The sequence below is a fragment of the Lutjanus erythropterus genome, chromosome 13 (genome assembly GCF_056507025.1).
Source record: "Lutjanus erythropterus isolate fLutEry1 chromosome 13, fLutEry1.hap2, whole genome shotgun sequence".
NCBI classification, from domain to species: domain Eukaryota; kingdom Metazoa; phylum Chordata; class Actinopteri; order Lutjaniformes; family Lutjanidae; genus Lutjanus; species Lutjanus erythropterus.
In genome coordinates this window covers 33,130,369-33,142,945 of record NC_139329.1, presented here as the reverse complement: position 1 = coordinate 33,142,945, position 12,577 = coordinate 33,130,369, and the positions used below count along the sequence as shown (strand labels likewise).

The 12,577-nt window shown below is 41.5% G+C and overlaps 1 protein-coding gene across 1 annotated transcript; it reads right to left on the bottom strand.

The window, feature by feature from the left end:
* Nucleotides 1–5,040: 5,040 nt before the first annotated feature.
* On the bottom strand, nt 5,041–11,244 carry LOC146316915 (tripartite motif-containing protein 14). Its single transcript, XM_084734971.1, has 7 exons — nt 10,908–11,244; nt 8,436–9,387; nt 8,215–8,310; nt 7,046–7,294; nt 6,917–6,939; nt 6,429–6,583; nt 5,041–6,240 (listed from the first exon to the last, which is right to left on the bottom strand). The coding sequence occupies exons 1-7, from the start codon at nt 11,162–11,164 to the stop codon at nt 5,696–5,698; spliced, it is 2,277 nt and encodes a 758-aa protein (XP_084591097.1). The 5' UTR covers nt 11,165–11,244; the 3' UTR covers nt 5,041–5,695.
* Nucleotides 11,245–12,577: the final 1,333 nt, after the last annotated feature.

Genomic DNA, 12,577 nt, shown 5'->3' with positions numbered 1-12,577 from the left:
TTGAATTCAGCTGATATGCTTGTTGTACGCTCTTGGAGTCACTACAGAACGCCATCTTTCTTTTTAATTAGATAAATATTTGGGGGTAATCAAGTAATTTTTTCCTATATAAAGACAAAAGGCACAGTTTGTGTCTCTCATTTACTGTTTGATTGGATCACAGAGCTAAGACGGTTGATTAACAACATTAACACTGTTCTGACTGTATTTTCAAAATCTCACTGCAAGTTTCTTGGAGCAATTTGACTTTCGTAGAAATAAAAATCAACCTTTTTCCTAATCCTGACAAAGATGTTAACCAGAAACAACACACGTACTTGCTCAATTTGTACAATGTGAACCAAAATTAAAAATGTTATCAGTTACATTGACATATATTGATGTGTCTTTGCAATATTTTTGCAGAACTCCTGCACGCTGACTAACTTGCCATATAACATTTATTTGTGAATTTTTTTAAAAAACAAAATTTTTTTGTGTGCAACGAAGGTCTACTGAAACACTGCAAATAAATGTTAGATTGCAAGTTAATGTCCAGGATTTCTTCAGCAAAAATATTGGAAAAAAACAAAACAGCAATATATACAAATGCAACTGATAACATTTTTAATTTTTGTTCACATTGTACAAATCGAGGAAGTACATTTCTGCTACCATCTTTGTCTCGATAAGGTTAACACTGTAAAGTGTTTTCTGCCCGATGAAGGTCTATGACTGAAATGTTGCAAATAAATTTTACATTGCAAGTTAGATAGTGTGCAGGAGTTCTTTTAGAACTTTTTTGGTCCTCTTGTCCCTCTTCTGTGAAGCTGTCTCATCAAATAGATGTATGAGGTGGTCCTTTGTTCTTTACATTTTACATGTTTTACAAAAAGAACAGGATTGGGGATAAGGCCTCCATCAGGCCTCTGCCTTATCGCCAATCCTGTTCGTGATATTCATGGACAGGATCTCGAAGCATAGTCAAGGGTGGGAGGGTTTGCAGTACGGTGGCCTGAAGATTGCAAAGCTGCTTTTTGTAGATGATGTGGTTCTGTTGGCATCATCGGTCTGTGATCTCCAACAGTCACTAGATCGATTCACATCTGAGTGTGAAGCAGCTGGGATGAGGATCAGCACCTCAAAGTCTGATGCCATGGTTCTAACCAGGAAACCGGTGGATTGTCTACTCCGAGTGGGGAATGAGTCCTTACCCAAAGTGAGGGAGTTCAACTATATCGGGGTCTTGTTCTCAAGTGAGGGGGCAATGGAACGTGAGATGGGTCAAAGAATCGGAGCAGCAGGAGCAGTATTGTGTTCGCTTTACAGCATCATTGTGATGAAAAGAGAGCTTGGCCAGAAAGCAAAGCTCTTGATCTGCTGGTCAATTTTCGTTTCCACTCTCACCTGTGGTCATGAAGGGTGGGGTCATGACCAAAAGAACAAGATCACGGATATAAGCTGCTGAAATGGTTTTCTCAGGAGGGAGGCTGGCATCTCCCTTAGGGATAGGGTGAGAAGTTCAGTCATCCAAGAGGAACTCGGAGTAGAGCCGCTGCTCCTTTGCGTAGAAAGGAGCCAGTTGAGGTGGTTCGGGCACCTTGAAAGGATACCACCTGATCGCCTCCCTAGGGAGGTGTTCCAGGTACTTCCAGCTGAGAGGAAGCCACGGGGCAGACCAAGGACGAGGTGGAGGGATTGTATCTCCACCCTGGCCTGGGAACACCTCGGGATCCCCAGGTCAGAGCTGGTTAATGTAGCCAGGTAAAGGGATGTCTGGGGTTCCCTGCTGGAACTGTTACATCCACAATCTGACATTGGATAAGTGGTTGATGGATGGATGGACAAAAAGAGCAAGGACATGTCATTTCCAGCTACCTGGATTAAGAAATTCAGTCACACCTTGAAACAGGTTGAAATTTGTTTTCATGCAACAGACAAAAAGTTTTTTTAAAGATAATTTGAAGAGTTTTTGCGGAGAAATATTCAAAAATAGGGTTGTTATAATGATAACGAAATTTTGAGAAAAAAAGATGAAAATGAATATGGCCATATGTATTTAGTTGTTCTTAATGGCTACAACCAGGTCAGATTGTCCTTGAAATCATATTAAATGATTAAATGTTAAAGTTGATACATAAAATGCACAAATTGGGGATACAAAGACAACAGATTATGTCTTGTTGGTTGACTATAACGTGACATGCTGACTGGACTTGTCGTGACTCGGATCAGCAGAGTTGACTGATCTTGACCAGGAGGTAACTGCTGACTCGGGGCAGATTTTCACATGGACGAATGCAGATTGAAAAGGCTTCCGCTCCCAGCCGAAGGGCAACGGCAATCTGTGATGCACACAGCCGCCATTGCTTCCACAAAAGACAGGAAAAGAGGCTTTAATGTGCAGGAGCCTACATCAAACAGCGCTATATATCAAGATTTCAGAGTGAACATGAAATAGCTTAACCTCTGAGCAATCTAACATGAGGTCAACGACAAACCAAAAGAGCCAGAACTGAAGGAGTGACATTTTGCAGCACATAAGAAGACAGTCTAAGTGGAGGCCTTGCTGCCAACCATCTGTTTGAAAATCTCTGACCTCAGTAATTTCATGCTATTCCAGTTTCCAGCCCGACAACAATGATGAGAGATAAAAGCATGCAATCTGAAGGAGAGTGCTGCTGACTGGTAACGCTTTGCAAATGAGACCCACTTCGACCCACTTACTGCACCACTTCCGTGTGATTCGAGTGGAGAAGAAAAGCATTTCTTGCATGAACAAATGAGATTAATGTAAGACGAGTCTCAATAGTTGGATGAGTTTGGTGTCCCTTTAATTAAGTATTGATTTTAAAAGCAAACAGCACCCTCTATTGCCTGGCTTTCTAATCTCTACTTGATGCCTGTTTATTTGCCTTTTGAGAACACCAGTGGGAAGGAACAATACATTACCGTAACTCAGCCTAGTATTTCTCCAGCTGTCACCGTAATTCAAAGGCTTTTTAGCGACAAGGCAAGGCCACATCCTTGGAGTAATTTATCACTGTACACTTGCATGCCGCTGACACTCTAATTCAGGGATTTGATTCTTTGCATATCCTCCTGAGACACAGCATTTCACCACAGCAGGCAGAAGTAGGTAGGGGTATCTTATTACGCAAGGACATTTTGACAAGTAGATACTTACCTTTAAGATGTGGGGGGACTCATGGGATCATTAATGAAAACCCTGTGCCTCTATTTAGTGATTCCCCATTAGTAGCCAATGTACTGTAGCTGTCTCGAGCTCTCAATACTCCTCCACGTACTGTATATTATATTCCTTCATCACTAGGTGACACATTGTTCCCTGCCAAAATACTATAAGCCCCTGAGCTCATTTCATTAATGGTAACAAGTCTGGAAAAAGCTTATACGAGCCTGGCTGAGTTTTGAGAGACCACTGGATGGAGAAGGAGAGCAGAATTTAATTACCCTGACAGCTAAAGCCCCCTCCTCCTCAGACACATCTTGTATCCCGCCTTCATGTGCCAGCTGGGAAAAGAGGGAAGGGAAACAAAACCCACAGAGGGTCTCCGACTACCTTTCGATCACGTGCCTGCAAGTGTGAAATTGTTGCCATGGTTGAGTGGTGCACCTGTGTGGATTCAAGTTTCTCACATGTCTGAAATTATGCCAAATAAAAGTCTGTCAGAGGAGGAAACAGACAGTTCGGAGAAATGAGTTATTAAACTATGAAAGAAATAATTGCAGGTGTTCATTAGACCTTGCTCTTTACAAAGCGTTATTCCTCGGGGCTCTCTTGTACAAGCTTAATTAAGACTTTGATTCAGACCTTTTCAAAAGCACTTAAAGTAAATTTATTACTGTTGATCGTGAGGATTTTAAGCTTCTCAATTAGCTGACAAGTTTGGATCAACCTCGATCCCCGGCCAGCTGTCCCTGAACCACTGGCACGCTGTTGCTCTAGCAATCATCCAGAAGGAGTTATGTTAAACTCCACTTTGATCCCTCTCGGTGACATCAGCCACACAGACCCTGAGACAGAAAAAATGAGCCTCAGAGTACGCACAGAGAAGAACAGTAGCGATCTGTGATGCTGTAAGGAGTTTGTGCCAAAGGCAGTGTTTGTTGACGGTAAAGCTCACACGCTGTGGGGGCAGTGAGAGTTCAAAGTTAGCACACCAACTGCCACCTGTTGAGGGCAAACACAACACCCACTCACACACCTGTGTTTCTATTTAAATGCAAATAGGAGGTATAAAAGGCGAGACGTAATGCGCTGCGCTTTTGAAATGTTGACATTTTATTACTGTAATAAGATAACAGAGGTGTCGAACATGACATATAAAGAGCATCTGGAACAATTTTAACAGATGGAAATATGATTAAAATAAACTTTTCTATTAATGTGCACCAGAGGTTTTCAAAGTCTGAGACTGTGAGTCTCCCCTATAGCCTAATATTGCTGTTTCATATAACTTCAGACTCTAATAATATATAAAAAGGTCTGTTCAAATCCAATTATTAGTTTCTGATTCTGGGGAAGTGGGAAAAACATTAGAATTCCTCAAAACTGTATCTCTGAACTATGTCTGTAACCAAATCCCATACATTTAGGCTATTCTATGTGATCTCCTTTTGGAAACTAATAAAACAACAGAGCATTGTGCAGGTTTTTAGTGGTTAGCTTTTTGGCAGCATTTTATTTTGCATTCAATTGATTGTTTTTCTTAATTTAGGTTAAATATATACATATATTTTGCACTATTTGTGTATCTTTGTTTATAATTATTAAAAAATACCAGTCAAAGTTCACTGTTTCAGTGCCCTAATATCGTTTTGAACAATAACAATTATTTATTGTTAAAGTGCAAAATATCCTTCCTCCTTTACAAATCCCTGTCACAGGTGATAACCACTTTTGAGGGATCATTGCAAAAAAAAAGGGTGTTTATGAACATATTCTGTATAAAGAATATTGACCCACATATTGATATCAGATTTTTTTTTTTAATTTCCCAGCATTGGCCTGAAAAATCCAGTCTCAGTGAGGCTATAGTAACAACCAGGCCCACATGGAATCTGCGCCTGCAGACACCTGCAGAGACTTTCTGCAGATTTTAAACAAATAGAGATGAATATTGTCTTTCACATTACAAGCAAAAAAAAAAAAACATTCTTCATTCTGAATCACTGCGGAAAACTGAAAAAAAAGAGAGAAAGAGAAATCCACAGATTCTGTTTGGGCCTGGTAATAACTATTGGATTATATTTCACTTCCATTCTCCGAACCTCCTTTGAAACTGTTTGGAGGCGCCCTGGGGAGGCTCTGAAAACCTCTGGTGTACACTCATAAGTTGCCTCGCATGTAAAAACTTGTTCATTGACAATCTAACAGTAAAAACATATAAAAGTTATAATCCTGATACCAAAAAATACACTATCACTGTCTGGAATGTTGCATGTATAGTGTGTAATGAACAGCATTTCTGGCATGGTAAAATTCCAGTTCTATCATGATATAAAATCACATTTAAGGATTTTTGCAAATATATAGTATCATCTACAGTGCATAACAGACCTATTATCCCAGAGAATTTTACAAATTGTCACATTTTTAATGATGAACTGGTTTTTAACATATAAAAAAGGCACAGAGCTATCATATATCCTGTAAATTTTCAGAAGAACTGACATGCCAGTGTTGCATGATTTATGACTGGAACAGATCACAGATGGCCAGCTGTGTTTTTGACACAGACAAGGCTGGGTAAAGAGGGTCACTAAACCTGTGCTGGAAGGAATGCATTAAAGCAAGACTGCCCCCTGGTGTCACATTAAAGAATGATAAAACACCATCTTCCAAGTCGAGGAACACTCCCACCCTCTGCAGCCCGTTTGCGTCCAGAGGAACCGCCACCTTGTTATGCAGAGCTTCCACCTTCCTCCTGTCGCAGGCCAGGCACCAGGAGTTCGAGTTGAAGCCCAGACGGGAGGTATCTTTTTGGCCTTTCCTCTCAATCTGAGCCTCACAGACCCCTACCTTCCAGCGCCCCTCATCCACAGACACGTTCACCTCCCAGTACCAGCGACCTCCCTCCAGGGCGCGGGAGGCCAGGACCTGTGGGAAGGAGCTGAAGCGAGCCTCGTGCTCTGTGTAAGCCTGCTGGGCTTCACTGTAGGTCACCTTCCTGTTGTCATCAGACAGCTGCAGCTTGGGATGTGCTGTATCTGCATCCAAGATGGGGACGGTACCATCTGTGCACAGAAAAGGAAATTAAAGCAGAAATTAGATGAGAATATGCCACCTTTGGGCCTACAGGAAGAATTCCCCTCCAGAGATTAATAAAGGTTTATCTTATCATTCAGTCCTTTGGTTTAATTAGCTGTGATCCATCAGTGAGTGAAAAAATACACAGGTATTGATATAAAAACACTTTTCTCACAGAGAAGTCTGAGGAGGTCCCTGTCTTGGTCTGGCACAGTGATGACAACTGCGTTCAGACGTTTCTCGGTCCATGTCTGCAGACATTTCAGCCGGCCCCGATCCACTTCCTCTGGAGCCTCGAACTGGTCTACACAGTTTCCCACACTACCAGCCCTGGTGAAGAAGAACAGAGTGAGTAGAGACCATAAAGACGTCAGTGTTAAACTACTTTATTCCTCATTGATGTTTGTATTTCCTGTCTGTTGTATTTCATTTCTATTTAAACTGTAACTCTTGTGCTGTCTTGGCCAGCCATTTCACTCTCACGGGACTCCCTTAAATAAAGGTTAAATAAAAAAATAAACAAATACAAAAACAAACAAATGAAACGGAAACAAAGTGGAAAGTGGACAGCAGCACGTGTTGCCTAGTAATGGGCAAATACAGTGTTATAAAGAATAAAATTATAAGCAAAAATACATAAAAAGTGGAGGGGAATTCACTTACAGTTGGGCAATCTTGCTGTACTCCTGTCAGGTAAGAAAAGACATTTCCTTTTGTTAGTGTTTACAGTCCAACAATAGAACTTTTAGATATTACACATATAGATATTTTACCAACAAACAGCCAACACACCATAATGAAAGCCTGGTCCTGAATGCGTTTGTCTCCCTTGGCATCCGCCAGCCCCTCCAGGGTGTGGAGGCCTTGCTGGATGGACTGCAGGGAGCTCCGGAGGTGGCTGAGTTTCTCATCTAGTCCTCCCAGAACCCTGTTCTCCTCCTTTGTCACACACTGAAGAGCTGATTGCTCCTCCTGCTCCAGTGCCTCTCTGATGGCTCCATACTGCTGCTGCACTCCTGCTCGTGCATCACTTAAAACCACCTGGACAGACACAGTGCAAATCAACATCATGGCAGGCAATGATCTTGATTCCTAAAATCCTCTCTCTCTAATTGCAGTAACACAACTAGGATTTTTACCAATCCTCACTGTTATGATTGCATAAAAAGTAAACTTTATTAACTCAGATTTTATGCATATGGTGGTGTGTTCTTTATACCATGACGGTTTTCCTAAAAAAAAGTGCAATCATACACGATACAAAATAATAATACTACACTCTGTAGTCTTACTCAATATCCAGACCACAGCAATATTTGATTGGTTTCACTTCACAATTAATAGCCAATCAACACTCAAGGCTATGTGCCGGACAGATGAAGAGACTGCAGGCTGCTCTGGTGAGTAAGAGTTGTTTGTCGAAGAGAAAGCAGCAAATATTGCCAAAGTTACTATAAATATCACAATCTTATGATCATTTTCTATGTTGACGACCATGTCCAGTGTCCTAGTTGCACCACTGAAAATGCCTGAAGTCACAGTCTTCAGGATTTCACTCAATGAAGGCAAACGCAACAGGTTTTAAATCAGTCGCTCTTCCTCTTTTTTTTTTTTAGATCTGCCACACAGTGTTATGCTTGTCACTGCAATTCTGCATCAACACTGAGGGAGGCATTACTTTAAAAAGTGACAGTGGCAGTAAAACTGTATTTCACACTGTTATGGTTAAATTTAGTCTGCAGTGCCAAACCGTGGATCATGGACCAACTATGTTCCATTGCACCACTCTTGTGGTGCATATAGTTATATGGATCATATAAAGCTTCGATGCAAAGAGTTTGCATCAGTGATTTTTAGTAATCACGTTTTACAAGGAATTGTTTCAGCCCTTGGCCAGAGTAAAATAATCTTATCTTTGAAATTCTAAGCTCTGAACCTAAATACAGAGTTTACGCTCTTACTTTGAAGGTCTCTTTCTTCCGTGTGAGTTCAGTCAATCTGTTCTTCACTTGCTCTTCAGCCCCCTGCAGCTGCTTGATCTCTTCTTTTAGGTTCCCCTGAGGAAAAATGTGCACAGACACAAAAAAAGATTCCACTGATTTAGTGCGAAGGTCTTGTCTACATTTTAACTGCAATTACTGTGTATCTACAGTATATATGGTGCTGTAAGGTGATCACTTACCCTGAGCTCTCTCTCTGCCTCCCTGATGCTGATGCAGATGTGGTCTCGGTGCGATCCAATGACAGTACACACCGTGCACACACACACTCCACATTGCCGGCAGTAGATGCGGTTTATCTCCTGGTGCTCCTGGCACCTCCAGATAGAAATGTCCTCCATGGGAGGAACCAGTGTGTGATTCTGGAAGACAGGGGACTCCAGGTGGGGACGCAGGTGCTCCGTACACATGGAGGCTCCGCACACCAGACAGGTCTTCACAGCCAACTGATATCCAGCTTTAGGGCAGTAATGGCAGGGCACAGGGCTGGCATTTTTACTCTCCGGCTTGGGAAAGATGCCAACACGAATCGGGGATCCTGAAGCAGCAGCAGGATGTTTGTTGGATATCGGAGACTTGCTGACATGGTGCAAAGGAGACTTATCTTTACCTGTAGCTGAGACCCCAGGGAAGGAATCAGAGTTGGCAGGTGAGGCTGGTTTCTTTGGCAATGCATGAATGCCTGTCGCTTGTGTGTCTTTCTTGGGGGTTGCAAGAGCAGGTGCATCACAGATATCTACTTCATCGGAGCTGTCAGAGTCATCTAATGAGACAACTTCTTTTGATTTACTCTGGTTCTGCCGCACCGGGATGTCTTGTGGCACATCACTTGAAGGTGCTGCGTTGCTGTCAGAGTTGTTGCTGGAGGATGTGCCATCACCACGCTCAGATGGTTTAGATTCTGGCGGTACAGTTTTCTTGGACGTCTCCACACTAGTTGACTGCCCAGGCTTTTCTGAGGAGTCTGAGATGGAAGTGGTGGACCGTTCATGAGGAGCTTTCACAGTTGATCTCTTCGTCTCAGGTTGTTCTGCTGGAGGTGTGCTCGCCTTTCTCTTCCCAAGAAATCGGTTGGTGAGTGAGAGCCTCCTCGGTGAATCAGATGTATTTTGTTCATTATTACTGGATGTTCCTGTGGAAAAAAACACAAATGCATACAAAACAAAACTAATCAGGGGGATGTTTGACCTAGCACTTTCACAGCAAAAACACCTGCAGGCTGCCAGCTTCTGCTGAGCACAACTGCACCCAACTTTTACAGCCCACTGAGTAGTTTCACTTTAGGCAATTCAAGCAGTGACTATCGATTATAATGCCTTCTAAGCTCACTTTGAAAAGCTGCCTCTGAGTTCATCTGGCAGACTACAAAAAACATAAGGCCATTATCAACACAGATACTGAACCTGGCTATCATAAGAAGTAGAGTGCAAATTATAGGGAGGGGAAAAATCTAAAAACAAAAACATAACGATTTATGAACACACTCTATTATGAACACTCCCTGCAAACACAGGAAAACTGCATGAACATGTATTTATGGACATGTGCCATTAATGGGTCAGACCTTTACCCTCACTGATTATTTGCTTAAGGAAACCACAAACTTTGACCTGAAAATGACTATCAGATTAACCATTTGACACCTGACACTATAAACAGCAACAGAACATTGCTAAATCATTAAGTTACACAAGAGCTAAAGCTTTATAAAGCCATATTAAATGGGACTTTAATGATACCTCCTTTGCGTAAAACATTAAGGATGTGGAAGGAATGGCACTTTCCTGTGACCAGTCAGTCCTTTTTTTGTTTTCATTAGGGCACAACTTTTTCATGTCAAGCCCCACAAAAGCTGTACATTTGACCACAGACCCCCAATTTGAGAGCATGTTGTCTTAAGGAATCCCCTCTGAGTATTTTCTTTTTATCTCTAGGTCCAAAGATAATAGAAACTTTCATAGGTCAGTCATAGATCACTATAAATTTTAATAAATCAAAAGGGCCAGTCCCATTTATTCCCTTGCTGTTGCAACTTCCAAAAAATGTGATTAAAGTCAAATTTATTCCTCCTTTTGACCCTGTATAACCCACTCAAGGAACCCTCGGACCCCAGTTTTAAAACCACTGTATTTAGGTTACCAGAAGTATAAATAATCCAGTAGCTACAGAATAACGTTAGCTAATATTAACAACCACCTAAAATAACACTGAGCAAAAGTTAAATAGCCTGTTCAACGATTTAGCTGAAGTTTAAAATTTTACGCTAATGTATCATGTGAGAGATAGCGCCTAGCTAGGTCAGTTAGGGTCGTGTCTAAAAGGCAACCCTTGATACGCGAAACTCTCGCGAGAGTTGTATGAATTGTTTCGTCGTTGTGGCAGTTGTACAAATTTGTTATGTTTTACACTTTGATAACGCTAGTTAACATTCAGGTCGGCCTTAAGGAAATGAACATTTGGTTAGAGCTAGGGAGTCATCCTGTTTTATATTAAAACAAACCACTCGCACGAGATCTTACGCGAGTTTGGGGTTCCCTAGAAGACAAGTTGGATAACCCGCGTTAACCGCTAGCCTTACACCTTGCATTTGGGCTCTTCCTATAAGGTTTAAACTGCCTGATTACAGCCCAACGTTAATCTAGTTTAAACAGTATTTACCTGGAGTGCTGCGAGCCTGAGGACGTCGGCTGTTACTGGTCGGCTGTCGTATCAAATTGCTATCAAACGGCAGAGTGTGATACACTGTTTTACACCTCCACTCCGGACAATGGTACGGCCCGTCCGGGACAACGCTCCATAAGTCTCCAATACATCGCTGGCAGAAGCGGTGGTTACATTTCAGGGTGACGGGCTCATTTGTCAGCTCGTTGCACAGGGGACACCTCGTAGGAGTGTCCAGCGATGCACCCATTTTGTTTTGGCTGATGTTTAGTTTCTGTTTCCGCAACGACAAACAGGAGAGGGCGGGGCTAAACTGTTTGAATGCCGCCCCCCCCCCCACGAGTGCAGGTCTTAAAGGTACAGTCCGTATGGTACAGTCCACGGATTTATTATCAGTGCTGGATGAGGTAGTAAGTTTAGCATTTATTTACTTAAAGAAAAACACCTTACTAAAAAAAAAAAAAAAAAGTAGAAAGTAATAGTCAAGTAATAGTCAAGCATCCAAAGTGTTATTTAGCTTTACACACCCTAAACCCAACAGGAAGTTGGCCATTTTGAGTCTGTTTTGGCATTTTCCACGCGTTATATTTCTTCTCCTACAGAATTAATTAGATTTACTTCAAAATTGTTGCATGTCATCATGATAAAAAGTTTTAGATTTAGCTATTGATGAAGGGCATGGCTGTTGCGTGGTATTGAGTTTTGATATTTCGCCATGAAACAGGAAGCTGCTGTAATTTGAGCGTAAATGATTCAGTCAGCCCCTAACTTTACACGTTCGATAAGAGTCCCTTCCCTATCACATCTAAGTACCAATCAGGAGTTGTGCTCATTGGGCTGGAATTAAATGCAATTAAACAAAATTAAGCTATTTCTCATCTCACCCTCTAGATACCCTAAAAGATGCCCACGGGGAGCACGAACCACTCACAACTGTGCACAGTTTATAACTTTTCCTTCCTATCTCAATGACAAAGCCATCTGAGCGCGAAGAAGCAGGTTGTTTCTGTCGTACCTTCAAGCATCAGCTGCAAACAAGAATGGCTAAAAGTGATATTTCCTTATTTTCTCTCATGGTTTTCTTCCCCACAGCATTTTCTTTCTTCATGGTGGTCTAGACATGTGACTTGGATAAAAAGGCCAGAGGTTAATCTTTAATAATCTCAAAGAATTTTATCTCTCAAAGAAACAGTGTTTTATTACTTGTGTTGCCTGCATGGAAACAATAAGGGGAGAGTTGTGACTATACTTAATATAGCTACATTTAAATTTTGCTTGTTTTTTGGATGTGATCATGGAAATTGAAAATTAGTGTTACAATAAAAAATTAATCTTTGAAATTCTTCTGTCATATGCTGTTTTATTGTAACTGATAAACATGAATTACCTGCAAATCCCAAGAGCAGACTTAACTCTAACCTTTATAACATTAGCTTATTTCTAAACTGATCTCAGTGAGTAGTGTTATATTCAAGGGGTTACGATCTTAGTTAGGAAAAAATTTAAAAAATGTTATTAGACGTACGATCCAAAGGCCATCCAAAGCATTCATGCACGTCTATGAACGTGTCAACAAGCCGAAGTGGTCTATGCAGTGTCTTGGGTAAAATATGTCTATGGCGCTCTTATAACACTAGGAACACGAGGCCCAGGTGTTCCCAGT

Coding starts and splice junctions, on each gene's coding strand:
- LOC146316915 (XM_084734971.1), bottom strand. CDS start 11,164: ATGGGTGCATCGCTGGACACTCCTACGAGGTGTCCCCTGTGCAACGAG. Junction 9,388..10,907: donor GCTCGCAGCACTCCAGGTAA/ATACTGTTTAAA, acceptor GTTTTTTTCCAC/AGGAACATCCAGTAATAATG. Junction 6,584..6,916: donor TACAGCAAGATTGCCCAACT/GTAAGTGAATTC, acceptor CTTCTTCACCAG/GGCTGGTAGTGTGGGAAACT.